This window comes from Mobula birostris, chromosome 3 (genome assembly GCF_030028105.1).
Source record: "Mobula birostris isolate sMobBir1 chromosome 3, sMobBir1.hap1, whole genome shotgun sequence".
Classification (NCBI taxonomy): Eukaryota; Metazoa; Chordata; class Chondrichthyes; order Myliobatiformes; family Myliobatidae; genus Mobula; species Mobula birostris.
The window spans coordinates 158,678,481-158,693,952 of record NC_092372.1 but is presented as its reverse complement, the minus strand read 5'-3'; the positions used below and the strand labels follow the sequence as shown (position 1 = coordinate 158,693,952).

The 15,472-nt window shown below is 39.8% G+C and overlaps 1 protein-coding gene across 12 annotated transcripts in view; it reads right to left on the bottom strand.

Moving 5' to 3' along the window:
- Positions 1–15,472, bottom strand: part of LOC140195375 (tensin-3-like) — a 449,612-nt gene that overhangs the window by 55,864 nt on the left and 378,276 nt on the right. For all 12 annotated transcript variants that reach the window (XM_072253585.1, XM_072253576.1, XM_072253577.1 and 9 more), the window contains one exon: positions 662–837. In XM_072253585.1, the coding sequence (XP_072109686.1) occupies positions 662–837 (176 nt within the window). The remainder of the gene's footprint in view (positions 1–661; positions 838–15,472) is intronic.

Genomic DNA, 15,472 nt, shown 5'->3' with positions numbered 1-15,472 from the left:
TCGACATCAACAATTGGGAAACCAATGCCAAGGACAGGAAACTCTGGCAAGCCATCATCCAAGAAGGAACAGCAACTTTCGAAGCCAACAGATGCGTAGAATTAGAAGAAAAGAGAAGAAAATGGAAAGAGAGGCAGCAACAACCAAAGCCCGATCTGCCATCTGGAACTACCTGTCCTGAATGCGGAAGGACTTTCAAAGCCAAGATTGGACTCATAAGCCACTTGAGAGCCCATAAGTAGATCAACAGAATGAATACCATCATCCTCAACCTTGAGGGATAGCCACGATGACGAAGACGAGAGGCCTGAAGGAAATGGCTTTATTGGATATCTCATATCACATGACTTATCCTTCCCCAAAATCCACTAAGATTACATAGCTTGTGAAAATCAGGAATAAAAACAAACCACATGAAACAGAAAATTCTTGATGGAAGTAATTTTATCAACACAATCTAAGAAAATTAAGATATAGGTTTCAGAGGAATAGAAAACAATTAACTATACATTTTCTATTTATAGTTTAACTCTTATACATAATAATGTAATCTAATAAACTCAAAATGGCCACTAATCACAATGACAAACAAAAGATTTGAATAGAGTCATGTGAAATCTTTCCACACATTGCATACGTTTATGTTTATTGTTTCACCTACCTCTCTTGGCTGCTCTGCTGTTGTGAATGCTCCATTGGAGTGGGAAAGGTCAGAGGATTTGATCCACCCACTCTGGTCATATGGCAGATCAGCTTCTCCTTGTTCATATTGCCCTACACTCAGCTTCCTTGTCCTCCCCAATGTTAGGTGATTGTCATATTTGTGTGTTTGTGGACCTGCGATTGAAAAAAAAAGACATTAATTTGAAATAACACCCTCCAAAATCTTAACGTTATTAACCTGAAATATTAACTTCATTTATTCCACACAAATCCTGCCTGACCTGATCAAGGTTTCCACCAATCTGTTTTATTTGCTCTCAAAATCTGAATGGGCTGAAAATCTGTTATATCCATAATCTGTAATTATCTATGCAATTGCTATTAATTATACATAGATAGTTTGGGATCCCCTCAAAAGATGGAAGCGCATTTGCAACATTCCTGCGACATCTAACTTTTTTATAAGACATTTGATCAAGCAAACAACTGAATAACCTTTTCTCTTGCACTGTTGAATATAGAGTGGCCGATATTAAAGATGAAGCTTTTCACATCTCAAGTAAGAGACAATCTGCAGATGCTGGAAATCCAGGCAACACACACAAAATGCTGGAGGAACTCAGCAGGACAGGCAGCATGGAAAAAAAGTAGAGTCGACGTTTCGGGCTGAAACCCTTCGGCAGCACTGTCCAGCATTTTGTGTATGCTGCTTAGCCTTTCACATCTCTTGTTTTTTTTAAATCACACATTGATGAAAGAGCCAACAAAAGGTTTACAGACCATCCAGCAGCATTGTACCACTATATTCTTTCCTGATTCAAGCTCACACATTTTAACTCACTATAATTACTCTGATGGCCCATCAGCCTTCTCATCAAGTTTTTAATTTGGCAGAGTGTCATCATTGGAATTGCATTAATGACTGGCTACAAAATTGACCTTGTCAGTCAACTATTCACATCCAATATACCTCACAGAGAGTGTGGAACAACGCTCCTACCCTGCAGGCATTTAAGAGTAAATGTGACGACATAACTCGCTGGTGCTATCAGTTTCAGTCACACCAAAGATTCCTACTGACATTCCACTAGAAGTTTTGACAGATATACAAACTATAAAAGGCAGCGGAATTCTCATTCACGAGAAATCCTTTCTGCAGATGTACATTAATTATAAAAGACTGGTGGATCTGTCAATATCCTTTCAAAGGTAGAAGAGCCTCGTAATTTTTTTAAGTCTGCACCACAATTAAAGTTGTGACATTTCAATGAAGCACAAAGAACCGTGATGCCACAACTAATTAAAGGAGGCCAGGGATCTCCAGCTTGATGGGAAAATATGGCGGAACCCCCATACTACAAGGCTAACATCCAAGCAAAACAAATTCCACTTATTTCAACTTGCACTATGAACAGGCAGAAAATGTGCCCTGGCAATTAATGTAGTTAATGTGTTACTAGGGAAAAAAAACATATGGGTAACCAATAACTGTTCAAATAGCCAACTTGTGGCGGGTACTTTTCCTCCTCAACAAAATTGGTATTTATATTTCTTAATATTATGTCAGGGTTTAATCTTTTTCTGACCAACAATCTTTGCAGCGGAGTGTTTTTGGGTCACTCATAGTGGTTTGTTATTCTGACACAGATCAATTAAAATAAATATTTTACAGAAAAAAGCACTGGCAATTTTGAAAAAGTTCTGATCTTTACAGACATAAAATATATGTGGAACAAATTGTTTTTTAGGGCATTTAAAAATCACAGTGTGCATCATAGTGAAAGAGTTTCCATGTTTCTGATGCATTAACATTAATAAAATTCTAATGAGGCATAAAAGCAAACCAGGAAAACTTGCCTTTGGAATTTAAATATAAAGCAAGTACCAAAAGTGCACAGTGAGGGAAAAAAGGAAGGCATGTATTGAGGGGTCCATCACTGTGTTACAGATTAAGGCACAGAGTCTGAAAAGGGCAGTGATAACCAAAGTTCTTCAAAGGTCATGTTATTTGGTGATTTCTGCCCTGAGTGGTTTGTGGCAACAGGACACTCCGCATGGACTCACCAACTGTACTGCCAAACAACGGTTGCCCAGGAATCACCTTGGTAAAGTGTGGTAGGGTGAGGACTAGGGCCACATGGCCTCGTAATCCAAGTACAACAAAGTGCCCCTTCAATGGGCTGTAGTTAGATAGGAACAGTTTTAAAATTGCATCCTCATTCACTCTTTGGGATATCCCAGGTCTGGAGCCCATGTTTATTTTACATGGAGAGCGTACCTTTATCTTCCAAGCAAAAGTGGCTCTCCTTTAATTTACATTCCATCCACAGGTCCCTCCAAATTTTGGCAACCCTTCATGGCGGACAACATTTCGTGGAGCGTGGAGCGCACCTCGAAATTTTGCTGACTGCAGTTTTGATCATTGGACGACCTGCTCTGAAATAAAGCTAAGTGCCTGTGATGCTGCTGCAATTAAGTCTTTCATTGCACCTGTGCATGCATGTACTTTTGCATATGGTAATCAATTCAACATTAACTTAAATACTTATATAAGGAAATGAAACAAACTCGATACAAAAGCAACAATGAGTTAAATGATCTCATTCAGAACAGCTTCTGGGAAATTGTAAGAGGCTGAGGTGAAAAAAAATGTTCAGCTTCAAAATACTATTCAATATGATATGGTTATTTCTGAAAAGAAAGCAGATTGCGGAAAGTGAAAATGGTCTTTCACATGATGCCTTCCACGTTCTCTGTGCCGTGCAATCAGAACTGGACATGTGGTTGAGGTCAAATCCCAAGCCCATGTGCAGTTCTGTAATGCCAACCATAGAGGAATCCTGCTTCGTTCAGTTCCACATGAACTGGATGCAGCACATAAGATTTATCTGAAGTGATAATTGTTTAATTTAATTGAAGCCAGGGCTGTGAATATTAAATCCAAAGCAAAGCATTACCAGTGATCTGCTGAACAAGAAGATCCCAAACTGGACCAGCACTTTGAATGACAATTTTGTTTGAGACTTCTGAATTGGGGAGATAGTCACGCAACTACTTTTGCCTTTTCTGAAAGCTAGTCCAAAGCTATTGCTCACTTAGAATAGACACATACAGTTCACAGTTATGGTTATACCGCTAGCTTGTTATACATTAATTGATAAGGCGAATTTAAAGTCTGTACAAGAAGATAAGCAGAAAATCATAAACACAAGAGATGCTGGAAATCCAAAGCAACATATACAAAATACTGGAAGAACTCAGCAGGTTAGGCAGCGTCTCCCAGTGGAGCCAGGAGATAAATGTATGTACTTAGTTTTTACTTTAGCGAGGCGTGCACGAATAACGTAAGTCACTCACATACTTTAACACATAATCAGTAATTAATTATTTAAGCAACAAGAATGCTTCAAACAATATATTTACAATATTTCTCAAATATTACTGAAATATTAAATACACAACAGTGTGTCCATGATGGAGATGACAGTCTACAACTCTCAGCGACACACACAAAATGCTGGAGGAATTCAGCAGGACAGGCAGCATCTAAAGAAATAAGTAAACAGTTGATGTTTTGGGCTGAAACCCTCCTTTAGGACTGGAAAGGAAATCCTAAGTTCGGGGAGGTGGGAAGTGAATCCGGATAGCTAGAAGGTGATGGATAAAGTCAGGTGGGTAGGAAAGGTAAAGGGCCAGAGAGGAAGGAATCTGATAGGACAGGAGAGTGGATCAAAGGAGAAAGGGAAGTAGGACAGGATCCAGGGAGAGGTGACAGGTAGGTGAAAAGAGGTACGAGGCCAGAGTGGAGAATAGAAGAGAGGAGGAGGAGGGATTTCTTTTTTACCAGAAGGAGAAATCGATATTCATGCCTTCAGGTTTGAGGCTACCCAGATGTTGCTCCTCCACCTTGAGGGTGGCCTCATCATGGCACAAGATGAGTCCATGGACCAATGTGTCAGAATGGGAATGGTAATCAGAATTAAAATGTTGGGATAACGGGAAGTTCCTCTTTTGATGGATGGAGCAGAGGTCCTGAATGAAGTGCCCCCCCCCCCAATTTACAATGGATCTCACCAATGTAGAGGAGGTTGCATCAGGAGCACCATGCACAAAAGGTGGCCCCAGCATATTCACAGTAAGACTCTTTTCTTTGAGGTTTTGAGGGTATAGAAAACTGGGATTATGTAACCATTTAAAGGTGCTAGAAAAAAAATCATTGCTGAATCAAAATCTGAATTCTACTCCAGCAAAAGAAGCAGAAGAAATGTTGAAGTGCAAATAGGTTATGTTCCAGGAGAGGTGCTGAAGATAACTGAAAAACGTCAATGCAGGTGAGCCTGACGTGCGTAGAGAGGTAATCTGATCTGGCCATGGCTTCTAAAGGCTATGATTAAAATAATGTAATAGAACAGGGCCTGAGATACAAATAAAATTAAACAGTAACATTTTTATTAGTGAGTGAGGAATGGCTGACGCGTCCATAAAATAAATACTGCAGTTCCACAGACGTTACTACATGTCTGAGATTTCTGATTCAGTACATGTAAGTGTTTGGAAAAGGTAACTATCAGATCATGTGAATGATTAACCTCTATACACAACATTAAGAAAAAAACATCCAGCTGTAGAAAACAACACATTCACTTGATCAAGGCCAAGTAAGCAGTCCTTTTTGGAAAAAGTAGTACTTGTGACACAAAATATCGCAGCCAATGTGGGCACAACAAGAAATAAATGGCCAGACAATTTGGATTTTGCAATATTAAGGCATAAATATTGACCACAATGTGAGGCCTAACTCACCTACTCACCTTCAAAATCATATTAAAATATTTCTATTTATTTTTTCATTTTAATTAGAGATACAGCGTAGAACAGGCCCAATGAACCACACCACCTAGTAATCCACAATACTTAACACTAGCAATGAACCTACCAACCAGTACATCTTTCAACTGCGGGGGAGACTGGAGCACCCAGAGGAAACCCACACAATTCACAAACTCCCTACAGACGGTGCTGGAATTCAACTTCCAACTCCAAAACACCCCAGGCTGCACTAACCACTGTGGCACCATGGTGCAATATCCTTGAAATCAGCTGTCTCATTTTAACATGCCTCATGCTAAATGTGGAAGGCATATACAAACATGCATTAATCCCTCAGTAGCACACCAGAACATCAAATTAAATTCTTCTGCTCCAGTCCCTGGAATGGGACTTGAATCACAAATATCTAGAACCTGACAGCCACTGATGTCAAGCTAACAAAGAAAAAGGAATTATTTTTCAATCCCTTGTGCCATAATATTGGTTGCATTAATTACATTGACTTTGCTCTCTGGTGGTGGATAAGCAGAAAAGAATCTAGTCTATTAATTAAAAGCTCATGTATGTAACAGATTAGTTATTATTTAAAATACAATCATTTGTGCTCATTACTATAAAGAACATAGATAGACTTTGCAAGCAAAATCTTACCCCAACTTATATCAGCCAATTATTCGGAGTTGAGCGCAAGTCAAACAATATCAGGGTTTAGTCATAGTTTGTCATCACTTACTGTTAATAATATTTATGCTGTTAAATTGCAATTATCTTGGATTGTGAAATAATGTTTAACTCAGCGGGATCTTGCTTGACTGACACAAACATCAATAAATGGAACAAATAGCACAGTAAAGCCAGAAACCACCAGAATCCCATCTCCACCATTAACCCCAGTCACTGTGGTAATCAACCAACAACTGGGTGAAAGTATTCAGCATCACGTACATGCATTTGAATTTCTCTCTCTGAATATTTCGAGAGAGAAAAATTGTTTTTGTGCTGCATATATTCTGCAAACCATGGTACAACCAGTCTTTTCTCAAATAAGTCAAATGTCGATCTCCGGTTTAAGATGGCACTGCTAAAGCGCAGTGAAGATTTGCTGGCAGCAAACAAAACTATTAACTATGTTATTACCCACACTTTTCTTGAAAATGATCACTACAATCAATAGCCTGTAACTTCTCTTTTGGAGTTGAGCTTTGGAACCACCAGTACGAACTGGCATTTTTGTGGTGTTAACTGAAGACTTGAAGGTGCAGGATGAATGCAGGATGGCATGTCCGGTCTGAACTGAGGCTGTGGGACTCAGAACTGAGAGCAGGAAGTGAGTCAATTTGGCCACTGCAGGAGCAGTCTCGAAGGTGACAGCGCTGAGGTGAGGCAGTGGGGCCAGGGCTCGAGGATATATCAAAGCTGCAAGGCCTAGGTCTGAGAGCAAGGAATGATCCAAGGTTTGGCCAATTTCAGCACTGAGCAAGATCAATAAGGTCAGGGTGCCGGGGCCGAAGGAGAGGGTCAGGTCAGTGTTCAGAATGCTACTCTGCGAGGTTGTCTCAACTTTGCGCTGAACTGAGGCTGAGGCCTGCAAATAATAGTCTCCTGGATTGGCCGCAGCGATGACTGGCCTTGTGGCTGTGAACTTTCGTGAATTTCAGTTCTGAAAATTATTTGCTTAGTTTTACTGTTTGCACAATTTGTTTTGTTTTCTGCACATTAGATGTTTGACTGTCTTTTTTTAATGGGTTCTACTGGATTTCTTTGGTGGCTGCCTGTAAAGAGACAAATCTCAAGTTTGTATAAGGTATACATACTTTGATAATAAAAGCACTTTTGAACTTTGAGTTGTCTACCCGGCGTCTCTGCTCCACCAGCCTCTTTCTGCATTAAATTTATTTTTCCCCAGTGACCTTGCTTTCTTTCTGTTGTGTACTTTCCTGACTTCCCCTTTAATGGAACTATGTGATTGATGGTAGCAATGTTCACATTTTTTGGCATCCCTTGGGTAAATGAGTTAAATGTCTTGGTGGGTTTATGCGTGACTATCTTCTATTGATATTCACAGATTTTACTGCCCATTCTTGTTAAGTTACTAATGCTAATCAAATTAATTAAGTGAATTCTGAAACTAGAAATATGCAAGATAAAGAACATTAAATATGCAACACCAAAGTAACATGGTGATTATGCTCTCAGCACAGTTGGGAAATTTCCCAGACAAGTAGTACATCTTAATGTAGACAAACGTAAACAGTGTCTGTCAATGTAGCATATACTCAGCCAGTCTAGATGGTATCTTCAAATCCTGGTATGGATTCAACCCAACCAAGCAACCAAACAAACCTCACTACAATTTCTTTGGGCCTTATGCTCAAATTATATATGGAATTGGTACAACCATAACTGGAACAAAAACAGAGTGAAACAAAGATATACTAGACTATTTCCAGCAATGGCAGGTTTACCACATGACATAGAATTCCCTACAATTAAGAAAACTGAGAAGAGAACTCACTGAACCTTAGACAATTCTTACAAGACTTGACAGGCTAGATGTGGGGAGGGTATTTCTGCAGGCTGATGGTCTGTGTCCAGGTATTACTGTCTCAGGATAAGGCACTGGCTGTTTAGGACTGAGATGGGGAATTTCTTTACTCTGGAGCAGTGCTTCCCAAAGCATGTGATATTGTGCGTTTCCACCCCCCCACCTCCACCCCGGCCAGGGCAGTGGCAATTACAGAGGGGATGCTAAAGATAAAGGAAGTGGTGGGGTAGTGCTTTGTAGTGGGGGGGGGGGGGAACTGAGGGAATATAGGCTTAATTTAAGAAATGAATAACTTGTAAGCGTTTGATTCTCAGTGCCCCATAATTGATTACAATAATCACGCAATCACCTCATCTCTTGCTAACCCACCATTCTCTGAGACTTTGCTCGAAGCACATTATAGTTGTCGAAAAGCAATGTGACACTCATGCATTTGGCATATCATGATAAATCTGGACTGAAGAAATTGTGTCCTTCCAGGCCTTGTTGCCATTTGCTACTGTAACAGTGTTAGCTAGTATGAATCCCTTACTCTAATCACGCAGTGACACAATTCTAATCACACAGTGAATTACAGTGTGGTGTTCAGTGGGATGCAGTTCAGAGTCCACCCTTTCAAATGGTCTTGACTGCATTTGCAGAGATGACACTCTTGATGAAGCAAACAAGAACTTGGCTTGTTTTCAGTCACTTTGTAAAAACTTTCAGAAATAGAAAACTCTTCAAAAACGTTTGCCAGTACTTCATAAAAAAAGTGATAGTTTGTGTGCTTCATACAACATTTCGTTGCTCATTGTTAAATCTGGAAAGACCCACAAAATCGGAGAAGAACTGATTCTGCCAGCTGATTCTGTATGGGAGGATTTGAGTATGGCTTTGCACTTGTCACTAGACCAAATAATTCAAGTGATTCTGCTCAGCAGAAACTCTATTCAAAGACAAATAGATGAAATATCGGAGAATGTGGAAGACACATTGTGCAACATACTTAGGACAACAGAATTTCCTCCACAGTTGGATGAGGCAACTTTGCCAGGCAGCAAACCTTTGCTCCTTAGTTATGTTTGTTTTATAAAAGATGAAAGCATGGTTCAAGATGTGTTATTTGCAAGGGGACTAGAAACAGCTATGGGGGGGGGGAGGGGAGTCAATATTTTGTGTCGTTCGACAATTTTTCGAAGAGAAGGACATTCCAGTCACCAACATTCTTGCTAGTGCAACAAATGCAGCACCTTCAATGACAGGCCAACATCATGGGTTATTACTTTCTGAAAAAAGCTGTACCTATCGTATTTACTATTCACAGTGTAATTTACAGACAACGTCCTGTCACAAAAAAACTAAATGATCAGCTGCACAAATCATTAAACACCGTTAAGACAGCAAAATAAAATCAAATCCATGTTCTCAATTCTCGACTATTTTGAGAGTTTTGTATTGAGAAAGATGAAGAGATTGAATGCTTGCTGTTGCAGACAGAAGCCAAATAACTCTCAAAAGGAAATTGCTGGAGATGTTTTTATGTGCTTTTTGATACTGAGATAAAATTCTTTGAAGACTTGAATACTTCATTCAGAAATCAACTCAAGAATATTAGACAGGACAGGGCTTATTTGTCAGTATTATTCACAAATTTTAATGAAATCACTCTTTAATTGCAGGGAAATTATGTAAATTTTATCAGTCAAAACAGTCGTCTCTACACTATGCCAAAGTAACCGTATTTAAGTGCAACATTGGCTGTCGCAACCTTTTCAAATTTCAGAGCCTCTGAGTTGGAAGGGAAAGAAAGAATACAAGATGATGATCTTCAAGTATACTGTTGCCCACCTGGGTAAGCTGCATAAAGACATGTTAGAGAGATTTCAGGATCTTGTCTCGATCCAAATTCCAGATTAGGTAATAAATCCGTTCTTGTACACTTGTAATGAGGAATTAACAGAAAGAATGGAAGAAGAACTGATTTCACCTCAAAATTACTTTGAGCTGAAGTTGTGACTCAATAAATTATATTAAGACTTTTGGTTGCAGAAACAAATCTCTGAACGCTATCCTGCACTTTGGAAAAAGGTAAAGGTGCTCTTTATTGCGTTTCAAACATCATATTATTTAGCAATGCGTAGTTTCAGTGCAGTCACCCAACTTCTTTCAAAGCAACAAAACAGACTGCAAACTTCTGAATGTGGGTCCTAAGACTTCTGTGTGACATTCAACTAATGTCTTATGCACCAAGCCCATCCATCTCATTGAAAGGTGAAAAAGCAATGAAGTAGTAAATAGTTGGATTACTAATGTACACTCTAAAATTGTTAATGAAAATTGTTTACTGTAATTAAAGAAATAATTTTATTCGTAGCTTTAAATAGCATTGAATAATTTTTGAACTTAATTGTCACTGCTTTGAATTAGCAGTTTCTGTTTTCCCTCACTGAGCATTGTAAATCAAAATTCTTTATACTTCTTATGTAATGGTCAGAAAGGGAAAAGCTGGTGCTGGGGATGTGGTCTGGGAGCCAAGGGGGTGGTAACCCAGAAAAATTTAGGAGCCACTGCTCTAGATGATCGTGAATATTTGGAATTTTCTATTCTGGATGGTGTCACTAAGCTGAGTTCATTCAAAAAGTATTATTATATCCCTAGATTTTAAGAAAAGTCAATAGATATGAACGTGGTGCTTGAAAGTGGACCTGTGGGGATCAACCATAATCTTTGAACCAAATGTTGGAGCAGACTCTAATAGCCAGACAGCTTCCTCCTGATTTTCTGATGTTTCAGCTGATGTCAGACAGAACAACAATGACCACATCAAGATTTTAACAGGTGACTTTGAAATTTCTGCCATAACTACTAATCTCAGATCTAATACTATAAGCCATTGTACACAATCTATATAACTCCTTATAAATGTACTGGGCAAATGGCAAAGACGATAATTAGTGCATTACATATAGGACCATGTACACTTAAACCTGCAGCCAGAGAAAGCCTTTTCCTTATCATATTTTCACAGGAATTGTTCAACAGAAAAGCAACACATTTCACATCATATGCCAGTGATATGAAACCTGATTTTGCTCCACCTATCATAACTTCACTGTATTACTTGGACCATCGAAAATTAGAGAATATTTACCCTGAGTGCAAAATTTCTATTGAGGCTATTTATTTCTGACTCAATAGTTTTCAATATGATTCAACTGAAACTTTAAGTGTTTCTCTTATTATATTATTCTGAATATGCTGATTTGTCTCCCTTCTCTCCAGTTCAGCAGGAGAAGGACATTTGGCAGCAGCCATATAGAAGGCAACAGACACTTAAACTACAGGACATAATCACTTGTTTCCAGTTAAATGGAGAGGACCTTATAAACACAAAGGTTAACCTGACACTTATGGTCCAGTAGAGCATTCTGCGTTTCATCAACATCAAGACAAAGTGCAACGTGGGTCACTGGTGCAACAGGTTGAGTAACCAACACCCCAGCTGGACTACCTGACGATCAACCGCTCTCAGCTGCTTGGGCCAATTTGGCTAAATGGAGGACAGGCACCCGTGGGCTTCCTTGAGCGAAGTTTAAATTGCCAGGTGCTGCTGGACAGTGCAATTCCATCTATTTTTAGTATTCAGTCCAAATGCTTCAAACTGTGAACGAGAGAAAATTGATGAAGAACACACATGGAAAGAGAATGGTAGTGTACTTCTCTTGGAAGCAGCTTTAGGAAAGAGTAACGATTATCAATTACTTTTGCATTAACTGTATTACTTTCTATTAAAAATTAAAACCTTTTCAATAAAATTGAATTCAGATTGAAATCCACATTATATTTTTATCTTTGGAATTTCATGAGAGTCACAGAGCACAGATGCAGGGCCTTTTGCCCACCATCAACACAAATCCCATTTACCAGAGCTTGGCCCACAGCCCTCTATTGCCTTGGTGACTGCGGAGCTTATCTAGAGCAACACAGACAAAATGCTGGAGGAACTCAGCAGGTCATGCAGATCTATGGAGATTATTAAACAGTCGATGTTTCGAGCCATGGCCCCTCATAAGGGCTGGAAAAGATGGGGGAAGATAGCAGAATACGAGGGTGGAAGATGAGCTAGAAGGTGATAGGAGAAGCCAGCTGGGTATGGGGGGGATAAAGTAAGAAACTGGGATGTGATCGGTGGGAAAGGTAAAGGGTTAGAGAAGCTGGATCATTGGGAGAAAGGGAAGGAAGAGAGGCACTGGGGGAGGTGAGAAGAAGAGATAAAGAGGCCAGAACAGGAAATTGAAGAAGAGTGAAAGGAGGGGGGAAAATTACCAGATAGTGGAGAAATTGACGTTCAAGCCATCAGGTTGGAGGCTACCTAGGACGAATATGAGGCATTGCTCCTCCAACTTGACAGTGGCCTTATCATGGCTGAAGAAGAGGCCATGGACTGATAGGTCAGAACAGGGATGGGAATCAGAGTTAAAATTTCTGCCCACTTGTGGTGGATAGAGCAGAAGTGCTCGATAAAGTGATCCCCCAATTTACAATGCGTCTCACCAACATACAGGAAGTTGCACGGTGAGCACTGGACACAGTAGATGATATTTTTTAAAACGTTGTGTGAACCTCTGCCTCCAACACCCAATCATACAGTGTATTCCAGATTCCTACCATCCTCTAAATAAAAATATTCATTCATCCCCAGATTACCTTCAACCACCTTACCCTCATCCTGAACCAATGCCCTTTAATTATAAACATCTCTTATCAGGAAAGATATCTTACTATCTTCCCTATCTAAGTCACTCATAATTTGGTATATTTCCATCAGGTCCGTACTCAACCCCTCCAAGGAAAACAATCCCAGTTTCTCCTGATAATTGAAACACTCCATCCCATGTAATATCCTGGTGAATCTCATTTCCATCCTCTCCAAAGTATCAGATTTTCCCTATAATCCAATGATCAGAACTATGCACAGAACTGTGTCCTGACCATTTCTTAACATACAGAAATGGCAGAATGTTTATTGCAACACTGAACAATATGAATCAGCTTAGAAATTTGATTATGATCAAAAAGTGCACATTCATTGCAAGTCAGAAGAGTATCATCCATCATATTGAAACAGGCAACAAGATCCTGTGCCCAAAAAAGGCATCAGTACCTTTGTATTTGCAAAAATAGTCACTACACATTTTCATAGCTCTTTCTGTAGTGTTGAGTTCCCTTGAGACAACCAGCAGCACAACAGAAAAATACTACATCTATGTAGCCCCTTAAAAAATTATGAAAGGGACTGCTGCAGCCTGTCATCAGAAAGTTTATCTATGTGGAGGCATGATAAGTTTAACCTTTGCTTTCCATCCTACATCAATAGCATATGGGCTGATGCCACAATCCTTATTGAAATCACATTGCCCCCAACCAACTTACTGCCCTGATCATGACCAACAATCTTCAATTTCAGCCACCAACATCCCCTGCCCGTGCTCCAATCTTGTCCTCCATTTTTCTGGTTCCCTTTTTCAAGATACTTGCGAAAGCTACTGAGAGAATAGCCATCAGGTGGTAATGGCAAGCTGACATTTTTGTAGCCCTTAACCAACATTACATCTGACTAGGCTTTTACTTCCAACCATGTTATTGTTCCTCACGACTCACACTTACATTATGATTCACCCCATGAATTTCTAAACTGGTAAAAAAAATTTCAAAGTCCAAAAATTGTTTATGATATCTACAGTAAAGACTTCCAATTACTTAAGATGTTTGTCAACATCAGATTGCAAATAATATTTATGTTAAATATTTGTAAGTTGAATATGCTTACATAAGTATCACTAATGGTCTATTTACATGCCTTATCCACTGTTATATTTACCTTCTGAATCCCAGTTCTGACACAAGCCAGTGAGAGTCGGGAAAAAATGATAATCAGCTCCATTTATCTGGTGGGAAAGGTTCAAGTAAACTGTATTTGTCTAATAATTACAACAGTAGCATGCACGAGATGTAGTGACATTTAAAATAACAAGAGGTGGAAATTGGGCCAAACTAGAAAATATTGATGCATTTCTCTTTTGATGTAAAACATGGGATCCCAACCTTTTTTATGCCATGGTCCAACACCATTGAGGAAGGGGTCCATGAACCCCAGGCTGGGAACCCCTGATCTAAAGTAGCTGTAACTGTGATTATGTAACCATTATTGACACAAATTATTTCAATAATTGGCAAGCAAGATGTTGGTGGCTTGGTAGAGAATGTTGATTGGGCTGCAAGGACCTGTGGTGGCTGAGAGCACTGAGATTCCAGTAATGCTGTGGAATCAGCACAGGAGTTAGTAATATAGGTTGATGATGGAAAACTGGCACCTTCTGTCTTTACTTGCATGGTTATATGCTCATGGGCATCTTTCAGAATGTGATTCTACACGTTTTCCCACATATTTTGGATCCTCATCCATTTACCATAGAAAATGAATTGACTGTGATATTTTACTTAATTTCTTCTACAAATAGGCAAATCTCTTTTGCACTCTATATTAACCTAAACATGGCCGGGACAGTGGTGCAGCTAGTGAAGCTCCAGCAACCTGGGTTCAAGCCAACCACCAGTGCTGTCAGTGCTGAGTTCACATGCTCTCTCTATAACTGCATGGGCTTCCTTCTAAATCCCAACAACTGGTGAGTTCTTAGTTTAATTAGTGCAACACACTAAAACTGCTGGATAAACTTGGCAGGTCAGGCAGCAACGATGGAAATGAATATATAGTCAAGGTTTCAGACCCAGACTCTTCTTCAGCACTGGAAAGGAAAGGGGAAGACTACAGAATTAAAAATGTGGGAGGAGGGGGAATGAGGACTAGCTACATTAGAAGATGATAGGTGAAGACAAGTGGGTGGGAAATGCAAAGCATTGGAGAAAAAGGAATCTGATAGGAGAGGAGAGTGAACCACAGGAGAAAGGGAAGGAAGAGGGGCATCAGCAAGAGGTGATAGGCAGGTGATGAGAAGAGGTACGAGGTGAGAGTGGAGAATAGAAGAAGGAAGGGGGGGAGAGAATTTTTACAGGAACGAGAAACTGATTTTCATACCATCAAACTGGAGGCTACTCAGACAGAATATGAGGTATTGCTCCTCCACCTTGAGAGTGGCCTCATCTTCGAAAAAGAGGAGGGCCACAGACCAACATGTCAGAATGGCAATGGGGATAGGAATTTCAATGCTTAGCCATGGGGAAATTCCACTCTTGGCAGTTGAAGCCACATTGGGAGCATCAGATACGGTAGATGACCTCAACAGATTCACAGGTGAAGTGTTGCCTTGGCTGGAAAGGCTATTTGAAGCCCTGAATGGATGTAAGTGTGGAGATAAATGGGCAGTTCAAGCATTTCAGTCACTTGCAAGAATATGTGCCAGGAGGGAGATGATTGGAGAGGGGAAAATGGAC